The sequence below is a fragment of the Calonectris borealis genome, chromosome 5 (assembly GCF_964195595.1).
Source record: "Calonectris borealis chromosome 5, bCalBor7.hap1.2, whole genome shotgun sequence".
Classification (NCBI taxonomy): domain Eukaryota; kingdom Metazoa; phylum Chordata; class Aves; order Procellariiformes; family Procellariidae; genus Calonectris; species Calonectris borealis.
In genome coordinates this window covers 47,569,671-47,585,696 of record NC_134316.1, presented here as the reverse complement: position 1 = coordinate 47,585,696, position 16,026 = coordinate 47,569,671, and the positions used below count along the sequence as shown (strand labels likewise).

At 43.8% G+C, this 16,026-nt stretch overlaps 1 protein-coding gene across 1 annotated transcript; it reads left to right on the top strand.

The window, feature by feature from the left end:
- Positions 1 to 444: 444 nt before the first annotated feature.
- LOC142083142 (1-aminocyclopropane-1-carboxylate synthase-like protein 1) lies at positions 445 to 11,636 on the top strand. The gene is made up of 13 exons (XM_075152355.1): positions 445 to 498; positions 3,144 to 3,214; positions 3,746 to 3,815; positions 4,967 to 5,033; positions 5,492 to 5,589; positions 6,172 to 6,249; positions 7,246 to 7,346; positions 8,059 to 8,148; positions 9,188 to 9,233; positions 9,381 to 9,522; positions 10,129 to 10,271; positions 10,654 to 10,807; positions 11,039 to 11,636. The coding sequence occupies exons 1-13, from the start codon at positions 487 to 489 to the stop codon at positions 11,335 to 11,337; spliced, it is 1,371 nt and encodes a 456-aa protein (XP_075008456.1). The 5' UTR covers positions 445 to 486; the 3' UTR covers positions 11,338 to 11,636.
- Positions 11,637 to 16,026: the final 4,390 nt, after the last annotated feature.

Genomic DNA, 16,026 nt, shown 5'->3' with positions numbered 1-16,026 from the left:
AAATCAGTGGAGTGGAATGGTAATGACTGATAAACAAATGCTTTTAGATAAAGAAATGTATCCAAAACCTTGTTTAAAACTGCTGCAGAAGGGTAAACCTCGTTTTTTTCAGAATTGTTTTAGGGTTTCTTTTGTAGTTAGGTATATACCAGTGAGTGAATTCAAGGTTAAGTTAAACATATTCTGTAAAGAAGTATAAACCATTAGTACATACTCATTTACAGACAGTTTATTGACTAAGCAGCTGAGCGCCTGGGATATATATGTAAACACACACACACGGATACGGGTCTCGAGTTACATGTGGTGAAGTTCAAGTGAACTGTGTTTTGACTTTTCCTTGGTAAGCTTGTTGGAGGCAATTTAGTGAAGGGATAGCTAAGGTGATGTCTGCACATGTTTTTGGTTCTATAAACAATAAATTATTTCTTTTTCTAGGGTATAATAAACTTTGGCACCAGTGAGAATAAACTCTGCTTTGACCTGATGTCTAAGCGGGTAAGTCCTATTCCAGAAAGAAATACTGAATTTGCTGCGTAGTTCCTCCTCAGTGCTTGCACTTTCCCAGAGTTGTTGCTGTTGCTCAGGTTTATCTGGTAAAGTTTTCCGTGGTGCATTTTTTATTTGTTGGAAGTCACTTTTGAATCCAGCTATTTGTCCATTTATTTAAGTTATTTTTCCAGGAGGGTAGGAACAAGGGTGTTTTGCTGTTCCTCTTCGTGATGGGTTTCCCTTTGGGGATGTACTTGGCTCAGAAAACTAAATGAAAATAAGATGCATTTTCTCCTGCTGACAGTAGTTGATTTAATACAGAGGTTTCGAAATTAGTTTTGAACTCTATTTAATGTCAAGGGTCTTCACGTCTGTCCGTTACAAAGTCACAGGATTTGGACACCCGGTTCTGAACTTACCCGAAATGTGTGAGGGTGGCAGCTCTTCAGGTCTCTCGAAGTCAGGGTCGGCTGCTACCTGCTCGCTTCGCTCAGCCGCACCAGGGAGGGCCACGGAACACACGGCACAGCTCAAAAAGCAGAAAAAGTCAAAAGCAAAGAACAGAACCGTGCTGTAGAGGCCGTTACAATCCCCGGGCAGGTGCAGCCGGCGGGCGGGCGGGTGGCAGTTTCTCCTGCCTGACGTTGTCTGTGGGGAGGGAAGGTGGCTCAGGGTCGGGCAGTCGGCCTCGGCGGTTTGAAGTGCGTGCTTGCTCCCGTTCCACCAATTCCCACCCTCAAGATGTTCCTTGTTTTATTTCTGCCTGCCACTCCATTGCCTCGGGGGGACGCTACCCCACCTTCGCCTTCCAGCTAAAAGAACAGGTAAGGCAGAGCTGCTGCCTGCACGAAAAAGGTGCCTTCTAGGCTGCGTAGGTGGCACCTTCCTTCCTTCGCTGTCCTTTCCCCTTAAAACTAACACCAAGCCTGCAGTAAGTAGTGCAGAGGGAGCCAGCTGCATCTTAATTAGCCTCATGATGAAAATGAGCGAAGGCTTCATCGGCTATAGCGCGATGAGCCATCACGCTTGCGGCACAAGCTGAACAAAGATGTTGTTGCCAGCTTCTCAGTCATCGCAGCCTGGAGTTCCAGTACGGATTCACTGAATGCAGCGCCAGCCGGGCTTGTAGGCAAATAGTCTGTTGCTATTTGGGACGATAAATACTTACTGTTTCCACTGAATGAAGTAATGTATCAGATTTCTGTCTTCAACTTTTGACCCTTAAATTAGAGAATATTTCGCGGCGTGCGATCTCGGATGGTCTTCCTTTCAGTTGGTCCATCTGGTTTCCTTAGCCCTTGGTGCGTTACCTTTAAGGGTTCTCCTCTTTATTATTGCGTAGTCATTTTTGGCCAAGTCTGCTGACATGTTTTATGTTGCATTCTCTAGATAGGTTTAGGAGAGAGATCTAAGGAGGCACAGTTCTGTGCTGCATAGGCTTCAAGAACATCTACAGCTGAATAAAGGAACTTTAATCCTATAATATCAGGTTGTAGTCCTGCATGGGATAAGGACAGTGTCTTTAAACTCCAGAGCTTGGCACCAGTTATTAAAACACCAATACAGAGTGTTGTGGTTTTGTTACTATGTGAGAAACTTTCACACTGCATGTTGAATTTCCCTCCTCCCTTGCACTATCACCTACTTGTCGTGTCCCCCCACCCTCACCTTTTTTAATATTAACTCATAGATTTGGTTGTCATTAAATATTTGGAAGGTACCTTGTACATAATATTTGCTGATTCCCTTTTTGTTTATGTAAAATGTCCTCCTCTTTCTGCCCGTATCATTGCTGTGCTTCCCCTTGCAACTTCATGGAACTGGATTATGGAAACCCTGATATTTACAACCTTGAAAATATTTAGATAAAAGCAGTGTGCATACTTTATCTAAATGTGAACATTAAAAAGGGCTCGACAGTTCAGGTGAATCTATCTGTGAGATCAGAATGAACTCCTAATAAGGAACAAAGTGCCTGCCCCGGGGAAGAATTATCAAGAAGATAATTTCATTTTTCTCCTGTCTTTCGAAAGCTCCCGTTACGCTTTAACACTTACCAAAACTTATCAGAATTATAGATCTGACGGAGCTGCAGTAACTTGGAACTGAGACATAAATGAAAGCTATATTTCATTAAAAAATTAATATATTGAAAGTTTATTAAAGAAAATACGTATCTGACCGTGATTCAAAATCTTTTCTATCTCTGACAGTCTAGACCTGAGCTTTCACAATTGGCACTTACTTTCCAGCTGAAAGCTGTTGTCCTCAGAGCTTGGGCGAAACACTCTTCGGTTGCTTCATTGGCTGAGAAAGTCTCCTGCAGGCGTCTTGGTTACGGGCATCGTGTGTATTGCCCGTGCTGCGTCCTTTTTGTACATCTCTGTGCAGCGAAGTTTTGGCTGCAATAACTTAGGAGAAGCCCGTACTTCACATAACCTGCAGTTATCACTGCTCAGGTTGCTGGTCCTTGCTTCTCCAAGCTGCACTAATTTTGACGGTCAGCGGCTTTCTCAATCCAGTTTTACAACCGTTGAAGTTGCACGTGTGTGTGTGTCTATGCAGGTATGTGCCTGTACATGGACCCCGTCTGTCTCCACGTTTCTGATATCGGTGATTGTGCTTTTAATGGTTCTTCTCGTTGCTCCCAGCTGACGCAGACCGATATGAATCTGATGGAGCCTCCACTGCTTCAGTATCCCGACTGGAAGGGACATATGTTGTAAGTCCTCTGTAACGCTCCTCTTTTTGACTACTTGTCTGATAAGCAGAATGGATGAATACAATCTGCTTCTGCTACACTCACTAGTTAAAACTTTTCTAGGTCATTTAATCATCTTTTTCTTTGCAAAACTGTAAATTAGCTGCCCTACCAGTTCATCCAGTTAAAAATCCTTTTATGCGAGAGAAGATGCAAATTTTCTAAAGCAAACACGGTTTTAAAAGCACTGTGTACATTAACAAATTAGGTAACTCCAAACAGTTCTTTGAAACATAGTGAACGCTTGGGGACTTTAGTCCTTCTCTCCTGTGCCTCGATTAAAGCTCATCAGAAATATATGCACTGTTATAGACATTATCCGTGACACTTTCGCCACGTGTAAAAGTCATGTCTGTGGCACAGGCCTGTTTTCTAGCTATTTTCACCAGACTTTACTGTGCCCTGGCTTTATTTTCCTGAGATGTGGACCTGGGGAAGCCCAGCCTCTTGGAGAATAAGCTGAATCGATATTTGCTTTTGTGTCTTTCTCAGTTTACGGGAGGAAGTGGCTCGATTTTTGACCTATTACTGCAAGGCCCCTGCACCTCTTAAGGCAGAAAATGTGGGTAACCCACTTTCCATTGGTGTCTATTCTAATGTGTTGCCATTTGTTGTCAAACACTTTCATCTTCTTTTTTTTAAACAAATGATTTGGTAAGATGACAGCCTTTTATCATGTAAATGAGATTGATTCATAGCCCTTTCAGTAGCTTTTGATGCACACTTCAGCCAAAACACTTCGGGTCTACTGTATGTTTGCCTCATGCTTTACTTTTGTGTGCCAACTCCTCATGCCAGTGCTCTCAGTGGGGCTTTATGTTTTCATCTCCTTATTCAGCTCTGGGAACTACTGCGCCTGTATCCCTCAGCCTTGACAAAGAGCGCCCGTTGTTTCCGTCGAGTGTAATTTCGTCCCGTTCTGCTGTTGCACCTCGGGCCAAAAGTCTGTAATTGAGCCAAGAGTAGTTTTAGCCCGTAAAAACAGGCCTTTTCAAACTTTGGGGCAGTGTTGTAAGGAAGGCGTCAAGACCCGAGTCTCTGCAGGGCTTGCTGACTTGGGAGAGATGCAGCGCCTGCGGAGATGGGGGACTCCTGCCTCCGCTGAGCGCCGAAGGCAGCGGGAGCTGGGGCAGCCGTTGCTTTTCTGGCTGCGGTCATTCAGCCGAAGCCCGTACTTCACGTGAAGTGAAGTTGCCGCTGCTCAGTTTGCTGATCGCTGCTTCTCCAAGGCAGCAGATTCTGCCTGATACTTGGAGTGGAACTCACGGGACCTGTCAAGCATCTGTCTTCTAGAAGCGGGAGTCAAACCTGCTGCTGTATGAGACGGCGGTTTCCACTTGTGCACAAATTTGGCAGGGCGTCGGAGCTGCTGTTACCACAAAGAGCCGATAACGCGTGTTAGCTGGTGAAAAGTCGTTTGCTTTTCTAGCAGTTCAGAACTGCTCCCCAATTTTTTCCCTACTTAAAGCCTACTCTTTTTCTAAGTTGCTTGTTAGAATCAAGAACGGCACTGGGACAAAGTGTATGTGAAGCAAAGAACAGGATTAAAGTTATTTCTGGTAGAAGTGGGATTTCAGCAGGAAAAATCTGGGAACATCTGTGCTAGAGAGTTGGGGACAAAATACATTTCAGTGATATGGTCAGAAATTATTATTTTATAGTGTTGTCTTTCTATGGACAGATTTATCACTAGCCTCTCTCTTTCTTCTGTAGGTGATTGTTTTAAATGGTTGTGGCTCTTTATTTTCTGCGTTAGCTACGGTCCTTTGTGATCCAGGGGGTAAGTGGATGGTTGGGAGATGTTTTTAATGTTTATTTTTGCTGGGAAATAATGTGTTACTCTGTTTAAATATTGTTTGACAGAAGTGAAGTAGTGGAATTGGCATTGGCCTACTGCAAAGTCCTTGTTCCCTGCAAGATAGTGCTGTGAAATTCATCATCTCCGCAGTCGGCAGATGTCATGCGCTCACACTCGGTGTCTTGCCTGTCTGCCTTCGCTGTTCGCGTGGTGCCCTGTTGTAGCGCGTTAGACTAAATGTGGGCTCTACTCATGTTTACCTGGGTTCTTGCAGAAGATTAAAGAATTAATGTAAAAATAAAGTGGAGGAAAAGGCAGTAACATTACCGTGTTTCCAGAGGGCACAGCTGTAGAAAAGCTTTCCTGTTTAGCTGAAGTACGTTAGAAGAGAGAGAAGGACCGTGACCTGTTGATGACCAGTTTTGTTTTCTCGGTTCCAGAAGCTGTCCTGATTGCTACTCCCTTTTACGGCGGCATTACCCAGAGCGTCTTCCTCTATGGTAATGTCAAGCTGGTGTATGCCTATCTGGACAGTAAGGTAAGATCTGAGGGAAGGGAATACCAACCTCTGTAGTTAAAAAGTAATTGATGCTGGAAAGTGCCGAGCTTTGGGAACCTCTGAAAGCAGTCCTCAGAACAAGGATAGGCTGCAGCCTGGGGACATTTTCCCAACTTATTGCTGGGAAACTGGGCACGTAATTTGCAAGAAAGTTGTTCGAGACCATAAATTTGGATTCCAGTCTTGTCCTTTTCTTGTAGCTTACTCCCAATAGCGGCTCTTGAGGTGAAAAAAATGGCCGTTTTGAGCTTTGGAGGCAGAAGTACGTACTGTCCTACTAAAGACGGTCCCAGGGGTGGAAAAGCGGATGGAGATCTTGCATTGTTTTAGTTATTCAAGGATAACCAGAGAATTCTGCGTGTGTGGCCAGCCTACGATGAACATTTCTTTGATTTTATTTATTTATTTATTCTCTCTGTAGTATAAAAGGATAAGAAGATGGTTGCTAGGTCATTATTGTTGGGTTTTTATTTTCTTTTGGGGAACATTTCTCAAGGGATTAGCTCAAGGCAGACTCTATTGAAGGAACTTGGCCTTTTTTATCTTTGTGATGTCTTTCAGATTACTGGAACAAGCACTCGGCCTTTTCAGCTTACAGTGGAAAAACTGGAAAAAGCCTTGCAGGATGCCCGGGCAGAGGTGAGTTTAGCCAAGCTTCACATTACCAGTTAAGTCTACGATATGTTTGAGACGGCACATCCCAGAAGTGGCCTGAAGATCAAAGCGTTTTCAAAACCTAGCGCCTGGCTTTCCGATTGTCCTTGTAGACCACCTGAGATGAGGCTGCTTGCAAACTCGGGGGCAGTCTTAGGGGGAATCGCCCGGGGTCGTGTCTGTCCAATTTTGCCACAGCAGAAAGGATAAACCAGGAGTACCAGACCATTCACAAAGCACTGGAACCCATTCATACCACAAAAAAAAATGTACTTGGGCATGAACTAAAAAGTAGGCGCCACCCAGGGTTCCCCCTTCAGGAAGGCCAGCTGAGTTACCCCAAAACTGACTGCTCTACACGGTAGTGCAGACGAATCCACTAAGAACACCAAGAGTTTTTGCAGGAGGGAGAAAGGTGCAAATCTAGAGGATAAATGCAAATGAATATCACCTTTCGGAAGAGTTAGTCTGTAAGTTTTGATGTTGTCCTAAGCCCTATATGTGTTTAGCTGCATCTTTAGATCATTACTGGCTCTGACATCTCCAGCCAAGTGTGCTCTAAATGAGAACAGTTTGCATCCACACAGCTCAAATTCCTATCTTTCTTGCCGCATTCATGGGCCTTCTTCAGTAATTTGTTACTTCCCAATTACTGATACAGCGCAGAGAAAGTTCTCCTCCATGCTGAGAACGTGTGAGAGCATCTTTCTCATTAACTAGTTCACCAGATGGCAACAGTTGTCCCTCTTTTCAAAACCATAGATTCATTCTATAATCTTTTCATCACTTCACTTTGCAAGTGATATAATTGTAAAAAAAAAAATCTTGATTGGCGGCTAAAAGTTTTCTCACACAAATCTAACCTTTGAGGTGAAAAGTCATGGCGGAAGCTTAAAGGGAATCTTGTGTCATGCTCACTGCTCAAGAAGAGGGACTGAAAATTTATCCCCCTCTTAATACTGTGTTGTTTGTGTTCTGCAGGGTGTCACTGTAAGGGCCTTAATTCTTCTGAATCCCCAAAATCCCCTCGGCGACATCTACTCCTTGTCAGAGCTACGGGATTACCTGGAATTTGCTAAAAGGTATGTCAGTTCGGAAGGCTGAGGCATCCTGAGGCAGATTTGGCTTCCAGAATCTGGTGGACTACTCGCTGTCCCCGAATTTATCTGTGAATATCTCTTAAGTCAGGCAAAGAGTCTGTTCTTCACACACAGCGGTGGGCTTAAGGGAGGAGATGGGAGTGCTGGGGACAAGGGAACATGGACCATGCAGTCCTCTGGAGTGGCAAAGCAACTTGCATCAAGGAATGCAAGTTTTATTTGTTGGTAGTCCCAGCAAACACTGTGGTGCTGTGCTTCTCTGGGAGGAAGCCGAGCTCCTTTCCTCTCAGTTTCTCTGTACGTGCAAGACAAAGAAATATATTGATACGGGTTCCCAGCTTCATCATGGATCGCGGATACTCTCTGAGGTGCAGAATCCCTCAGATTCTGAGCGGATGATGACACAACTTGCTCTAGACGGGGAGTACATACAGGAATTAATTTTCACTAGTGCATTGGAAATGACTGAGTTTGTATCTCGTTACATGATTGCAGCGGGTGACAGGTGGATATATCTCAAATCCCTTCAATGTACACATAATAGACCACCTGAGTTGTGAAAAAAGGGCTTTACTTCTGCAAAATTTGGTGTCCCTCTTCTTCGTATAAAGCGAGTCTTTGCAGGCCTGAATTTCTCTCTGCTTCTAAACCAGAAGCAGTCTTCTTTTGTAATCTCCATTTTGTCCTTTTGCAGACACGAGTTGCATGTGATAGTAGATGAGATCTACATGCTGTCAGTTTTTGATGAATCAGCCACGTTTCACAGTGTCCTAGGCATGGACAGGTAAAATCAGCTCCTACTTCCCTGGCCATCTTCCAGTGACAGTTCAACATGATGCCTTGCTGAGAACTTGTGACTGGAAGTTAAGTCCTGAGCTAGCAAATTCTGAAACCGCCTTACGCCGATTTCTTTTTTTTTTTTTTGTAATTTCTGAATGGCAAATGCATTTTGTCAAGTGCAATCTAGCAAGTAAAAAATGGTAGTTAGTTTTCTGTTGCGGCACACTTCTCAATGTGTGCTTCGGTATTTGCTTGTGACAGTCCCTAAAACTGGAAGCAGATGTTTCGTTTGTTGAGGGTGAGGCTTTTCTTCCTACCTGAACATTGTTACCTCTTTCCCACGTTTTTGTTGACGCCTGTAAAGGCTTTCTGTTGCTGTTTACTTTCTTTTCTTTTCATACAGTAGTCACGGATCACAGTGTTATTATAGACTGGAGAATGGGTTTTATTAGGTCTCGATTTAATGAGATGAAAACCTTTTCAAATCTCACCTTTTAAAAATATGGTGTGGGGGTTTTTTTTGGTTTTTTTTTTTTAAATTTCTAGTTTTCACCAGTGGTGCTCTCTTTCTTTTTGTGCTCCATTGCAAGGAAATAAAATCCACTTGATTAAGTGTTAGCTCAGCGTTGCTGGGCTTGGATGTACAACATTGCAAAAGAAGAACTTTATCTCCTTCTGCAAAATATTGGGGTTTGAAAGAGAGAAAATTACTTTTAATTCTTGGCAAATACATTGGCACAGGCCTGATTTCTAGCATTGTATGTACAAGCTTCGTATGTGCAGGAAATCTGCGCATGAAATATAGCACTTGCAAGTATCTGTATATCTGAAATATGTAAAAATTGTGTCTAAAACTAGTTCCAGGGAGTTCCTAGCTTCTAAAGTCAGGTCGGATTTGAATTTTCCCTACTTGACTGATGTTCCATGCTGCACTGTCTGTCATTGTGTAATGCTGCCTCTCTGTTTCTGCAATGCTGCACTGGTGATCCAAAAGCTTCAGCACCTATGACACTAACTGCCCATCTGCATCCTTCTACATACAGATTGCCTGATCCACAGCGGACTCACGTGATGTGGGGAATAAGCAAGGTGGGTGCTGGTTGCCATCGTGCCGTGGCTTCCTGGCTGGTAGGGTTGGCTTGGCGTCCTCTGGTTTCCTCATGGAAAGAGCAAGGGTGTAGTAGTAGGATCCCGGTCTTCCTGTGTAATAAAGTAGTCTCTCCGTGTCTTTTGCAGGATTTTGCTGTCTCTGGGATTCGTTTTGGTACTTTATATACAGAGAACCAAGACGTTGCTAACGCAGTGGCTTCTTTGTGTTATTTCCACGGGGTTTGTGGACCTGTCCAGCACAAGGTTGCACAGCTGCTTAGAGACAGAGGTGAGTCAGTAGCTCCGTGTGTGATCCTCTGCCGTTCTGTGTGTCTTGGCACCTGGGGGATCCCCTCCCCTTACTTTCCCAAGCGGTCTCCCGTTTGTACAGCCTCATTCACAGGCTTCTGTAATCCTGAAGCTGCCCCTGTAAAACGAGGCTGACAGTTCTACAGAAAAGGACCGTTTCTGCAGAGCTCCTGATCAGCAGAAGCAGAGGAGCAGCTTTGAAGAAGTGTGATAGCCATTTGTATAGAAATAGCCAGCGCTGCGTAGAACCAGCTGAGCGGAAACAAAGAATACAGGCTTGTGGGACGAGGGAGATGCAGCGGGATTTCTAGCTTTGCCCTGGATGGAGCGCTAACAGTCCACAACAACTAAGAGCTATAAATGTAGGGAAACTTCCTCAGGAAGATGAAGAAGATACTCTTCTGCGCAGACATGAAACTGCTAGGTAGTTCTTGCCCCTCTTTTTGCTGTTTGGGGAAATGGAAAACAAAAAAAAAGAGGTGAAAGTTGAAATGGAAAAAGGCCCTGTAGGTGTTTTGGAAACTTGAACAGATCTGAATTCTTTCTCAGTTTGTGATTTTTTTCTTTATCTTCTCCTTCTGGTCAGACTGGATCAACCAGGTGTACCTGAGGGCCAACCATGCCCGCCTAAAAGCTGCCCATACGTACGTGACAGACGAGCTGAAGACACTTGGGGTTCCTTTTCTCAACCGCAATGCAGGCTTCTTTGTCTGGATTGATTTCCGAAAGGTTGGTAGTCTCGGGAAGGGAGGCTTCTCCTGGGAGGAGGGCAGGCACGTGGTGCAGCTGCGTCTCAAGGGAAGTTTAATATTGTGACAAGCATTTTGTTTCAACAAATCTGTTGTCTGATGAGCAGAGGGAAGGGCTGCCTGGTATTTCTGTCCCTTCTTTTCCTTTCGTCTGTGTGTGCATTTCCCTCCTTGCAGGAATCTCACTGCTCTCAAGCCACTTTCCTCCCCATTTCTTCCTTTATATCACAACTGCTGTACTTCAGAGGTAAAAGGTGTCTCCCCCGGCCTTTGCAGACCTCATGGGAATCACAAATTCATGAGGATCTCAGTGATTTAGCCTATATGTTACTAACCTCTGGCCCTTCTGCTGACTCTCCTAGTATCTTAGGACAGGCACATTTGAGGAGGAGATGCTGCTCTGGAGGCGTTTTCTGGATAACAAGGTCCTCCTGTCCTGCGGTAAAGCCTTTGAATGCAGTGAACCCGGATGGTTCCGCATCATCTTTGCTGACAAGACCCACCGGCTACAGTTAGGTGAGTAATGTTTTCTTCTCTTTTTCCTTCCACCAGAATTTCTGCAGCACTGTTTCCTCCTCTCCTTAATCCTAAATGTATCCTATTATTATTATTATTATTATCCACTTGTCTTCTCCGTTTTTTCCTCCCTTTCCTTCCATCCTCCAAATTTTTCTGGATCTGACAGATCTGGGGACACTTGTGGCTTAAACTAATCCACTAGTGTTTCTCCTCCTTACACCGCTGCAGGTATGCAACGGATCCGCAAGGTTTTGGAAGAGCGGGAGCAGGAGATACTGGCCGAGGAGAAGGAGCAGCCTTGTCAGTCAGATCAAGATGGCAAAGCAGATAGCACAGATGAAGTCATTTTTGTGTCCCGCCACCAGGAGCCTACCTGTGCCGGTAGCTCCAACCTTGGTGACCTCATTGGCCTCCTGCAGCAACAGATGCGTTCATCCGACTGGCTACAGAAAAATACAGCCGAGCAGTTTGCACAGGAGAAGCCGGAGATCTACGACGTGTTCAGCAAACTGGTGGGGAAGCAGTAAGGGTCAGCGTGCCTTCGGGGGGTTTCCTGAGCAGTGACCGACCCTGGGCCCCTAGCAGCTCAGCAGTGACTTCCAGCAAATAATATATTTTCTGTATAGCAAGAAAATCACTTTGTAAAACCCCTCCTCTCCCCCTGCCCCGGTTTGAGATCTCTAATTTGTATTATATAGTTGCATTCCTCGGATTGGGGTGAGGGGAGGGAATGGTGGGGGTCTTGTTCGCCTGCTGCCCCCTGTCCTGCGGCATCATTGTATTTTGTATTTCATTTCTAATGAATATGCTCTTAACTCTCTTATAAGGTCCTGTGGTGTCATTTTTTTGTTTCTTATTTCACGCTTCCCAGGAAGACAGAGACTCGAGATTGTTAAAACCTGTAGCTTCCCTTTTCCTGAATGATGATCAGATGTAACTAACTATTTCGGGCCAGAAGATGACTGCTTTCGCAAAGAGGTGTTTTTGGGAGACAAAATCCAGTGTCAGCCCTAACTTAGCCTCAGCTAAGGGTAAATAAGCATGTGTACGGGGTCATCTGCATGGGTGAGGCTCTTAGGACCGTGGTCATCCAGTCTGAGTTCTGTAAAGCTTTTCATTTTGAGTTGGTTTCCAGTCTAACCTCAGATCAGACAGTATCCAGCACCCTCGGTTGGTGAAATGCCCGTTTTTGTTTCTATCCTTCCTTTTTGTATTCATATAAATAAACAGCATCCGTTGGCCTCTTGGCACAGTGCCCACAAAGGAGCTAAGAACGGAGAGGTGACTGAAGGTAGGTGTTCTTTCTGCAGCCATTCCCGGCAGCCCGTCCCTGCTGGTTAGCCGCGAGGTATACTGGCAGGACAACGCAGAGAACGCTGCTTCTGCCACCGTGCGGGGTGGAGCTACTTTAAGACCACAGGCTTCCAAGGTGGCACCTTCCACCGTTATCAGGCTAATCAAGACAATTTTTTAGCTATGTCAATTTGCAGGGTAATTTTTTGACTAAACAGTATTCTTCAGTCTCTTCTCCTTCCTCTTCCATTTTAAAAGATGCTGTTTCCTGTATGATGGTGATAAAGTATTTCAGTTGGAAAGCTTCTTTCACGGATACAAAGCTCTTTAATTTCTGGTACTATAAAATTTTAGGGATGTTAAAGGAATTTAAGCTGTTTTTTCTGCATACATATTAATCCAGAGTTCAAGGAAATTGCCCATGAAAACTGAATGGAAGTGCGCCTTTCTCCTGTAATTTGTTCTAATAGTAACCAAGTTTCATCCTGGTGGCATTATGGAATCTCTTTATATAAACAGATATATTAGAGAGGTGTTAGAGAGGTGGAAGATAAAATTTAGGCTAAATTCCGTGCTGTCAAAGCAGTTGGAATTTGCTGATCACAAGTGAAGAACGTCTTCTACTCTTCTGATCAAGCCTCCAATATGAAATTGGAGAGGCAGGAAAAAAATCCTCGGTCCCACGGAATACATGCATCTTGCTTAGATTTCTTCTCTGTAGATCATTTAGGAGGAGGGTAGTATTGAGAGTTAACAGGAGAGTTAACAGGAAATTCAGATTATTCTTTGGTTCAATCTTAAGTGAAACAGCTTTCATTTTACAGTTACCTCGTGAGGTGGATGTCAGTGGTTGATGGCTCTCAGCGGTACCACTGAGGTTTTCTTCTTGGGCATCGTAGATTTGGGCGGATGGGCATGTCACAGTGAGTGACAAAAGCATATGTCTGTATCATAAACCAAATTACCAAGGCAGGGTAGCAAATACTTAATGCACCTGCACGTTGGTGAGGTGACGGTGGAGAATTGCCTGGGCAGTGAGAAGGAGAGTCTGACCGGCGGCAGAGAAGATGGTGCTGCATGTGGCGGCTGTCAGAAGTAACCGGTCCTTCTCTCAGAAGCCAGCGATGAGGCAAGGTTGGTGAGGTGATGGGTAAGATGAATATAAGGGATAGTTATAAGCACCATATTTGCTTATTAGATTGGCAGTTGTCCACGTACAATATTTTTAAGTACATTCTTTAATTATTATAATTTATTTTCCATTTGCTCTTGGGTGTCCACAAAGAAAGCTGTAGCAGAAGACAGGTCTCCAGAATGGAACGGGAGGTGAGATGTACAGCTGAAACACAAATGGACTTACTGTCCTTGTTTATGTATCCCAAGGAGGGTCTGAGCAACAAAAATTTAGGGAGAAAGCTCTTTGAAATGAAGAACCAGGTAAGACTGTTGAAGTGGTATTTCAGGGGATTCCTATAAGAAACTCAACTCATTAATTACTCCTCATTTTCTTTTGGTGTTCTGGCCACTCCTATGGTTGGCGTATGTTAACATACAATAGTAACAATTAATACGTTTTTCACCTGTAGATGTTTACTGCTCGGAAAGCAGGTTTATTGTACTGTCTCTGTGTGGAAGCAGCTAGTAAAGCACACCTCTCTGATGGAAAGAAGGTGTAATACACTTTCGAAATCCTCACAGCTAATATAATAGGCCCACAGTCACTTCCATCTGAGCTTGCTGTAACTCAGAATAACAGGACAGACACACACTTTGTTGCATGGAATATTTTCCATGGTTTTTTTCAGGTTTAACACCTGCCTGAGGAGCTCTCCACCAAGGAACGTTGGCTTGGTCACAGAAACTCAAAATATAACTGGAAATGAGTCGAGAGAGAAATGTCGTGTTAGGAGTCTGCTGTTGGAATAAGCGACATTTGTTCTGACTGTGCAAACCCCATAAATTTTGAAAATGGCCTTTACTGGTTGAAAAGAATTGGTAAACATTTAGAAAGTCCTGTGTGTATGTATACAGAAGTTAAATCGACTCTTATTTGCTGTAAGAATACCCTGACAGAAGAAACACAGGCGCTGCCTGTACAAATTGTTTGTTCCCTCCTGCTGCCTCCATGTTAGATGTTCTCTCTGCTCACTATTTCTCATCATTACTTTTATTAATGGCCTTTTTTTTTCTGTGTGGCAAATCTCTACAGAAAAAAAAAAAAATTGATAGAGAAATGATTAAGGACTGGGCCCCCCGCATTTCTTCCTTTTACCAATTTGTCAAGCAATAGGCAAACAGAGCAGGACCTGAAACGATGAAGCCAGTCAGATCTATATTTTTAAAAATTGCTGCATTTCATCTAAAATAAGAAACGCCATCAAGATGAGTGTAACACTGTGCCTTCATTGCCTGTGTCCATTGTAATTAAACAAGGTGATAAAATCCACTTTGCATGCAATTTTTGTGTTCAGGCTATCCTTCATTTGAGCAGAGAGGATGCTAGATGGTTTCGTGGTCCTTGCCATGTTCCAGTCTCTCTCTCTCTCTCTTTCCCCCACTTCTCGCTCTACTCCAGAGAAATTTCAGTGTTTTTAGGTTAGAGGTGGGAATTTCCTGTACATAGAAACTTCCGTAACGTATATTTCATGATGTGTGCGTGTTTGTGGGAGGGGAGAATCTGTGAATCTCCAAATTATTAACCTGTGTTACATAGCAGTTAAGCAAACAGCATAGGTGGGGCCCGTTCGAGATAAATATTTATGAAGGATCACGCACGCTTAAGGAACGAATCTGTGAAGATGAGTTTTCCCTTAGAGAAATTGAATAGATCCCAAGCAAAATATCTGTAAGGGAAAATATTCACTAATAACTTAATAGTTCTCTACCTTAGCTGAAGGGCAGCTGCTCAAATGTATTGTATGGTAGGGTTTTTTTCTAAATAAATGCTAATACCTTAATTGTTGTCTTTCTCTATTAGAATGCATCCAACAGAGCGTACAGCTGGGCTGACTGCTGTGTGCTCCCCCCGTCCCCATAACCACCCAGTTTCTTCAAGCCTGCCTTGGGGTGAAATTATCATTTATATTGACAATTTCTCTGCAGTCCTCCTCCAGTTACTTGGTTACTGTCGCTCTCCTGCTGCTGGCAGAGCGGTGATTTCATTTCATCAGAGAGATGGTGGCACACAAGGGCTGGACAAAAAAACCTTCTCCTGGAGGAAGCTACATGAATCACACCCCCCAAAAATTTCTGCATCTAACGTATCAGGCGTTAGGGTAAAGGGTAAAGCTGCTTTTGCACTTTTAATTGCATATGCAGCTATTTTTGTAAGATTGGCTGACCTAACAGGGGATTGTTTTGGTTCTTTCTGAAGGAATTCAGACACATCATGAAGAACAGGGCAAGGTAACCTACAAGGACATATATATAAAAGATGTGTGTTCCATCTGAGAAAATCAGAGTGGCAAGATACATGCGTTCTTCATTCCAATTAATGCTTTATTTATTACCGACTTACATAAAACACTGGCAACTGACCGATGGTAAGATCCTAGATTATCTGCAGCTGACAAATGTACTAAAGTGTCTGAGATGGTTTATAAATACTCTACTTTTTGTCCTCAGTTTGCCGGGATTGGTTATTTTTAGCAAATAGCCAGTCGACCTTATCAAAATGAAGAATCAAAAATAGTCTGGAAAAACACTGCAGGAAAGGCTATTTTTAGCTCTCTGTCTATTCCCTGCTGCTACCCAGCAAGGTCTGATGGCACAGCTCATGCACGAGCGCTTAGTTATTCTTGGCGAACGCTTGTCGTGACCTGTTCTTTCCCTGAATACCTCACTGCAGAAAGCATTCAATTGATTAAAGATTAATGCATCTGCAAACCGTGACAGTTGAAAGCTTTAGGGAGGGGGGGACGTAC

Bases quoted from the DNA above. Each gene is read 5' to 3' on its own strand.
- LOC142083142 (XM_075152355.1), top strand. The intron at 3,816-4,966 runs GTGGGTAACCCA...TTTCTTCTGTAG, and splicing joins CACCTCTTAAGGCAGAAAAT to GTGATTGTTTTAAATGGTTG. The intron at 7,347-8,058 runs GTATGTCAGTTC...GTCCTTTTGCAG, and splicing joins TACCTGGAATTTGCTAAAAG to ACACGAGTTGCATGTGATAG.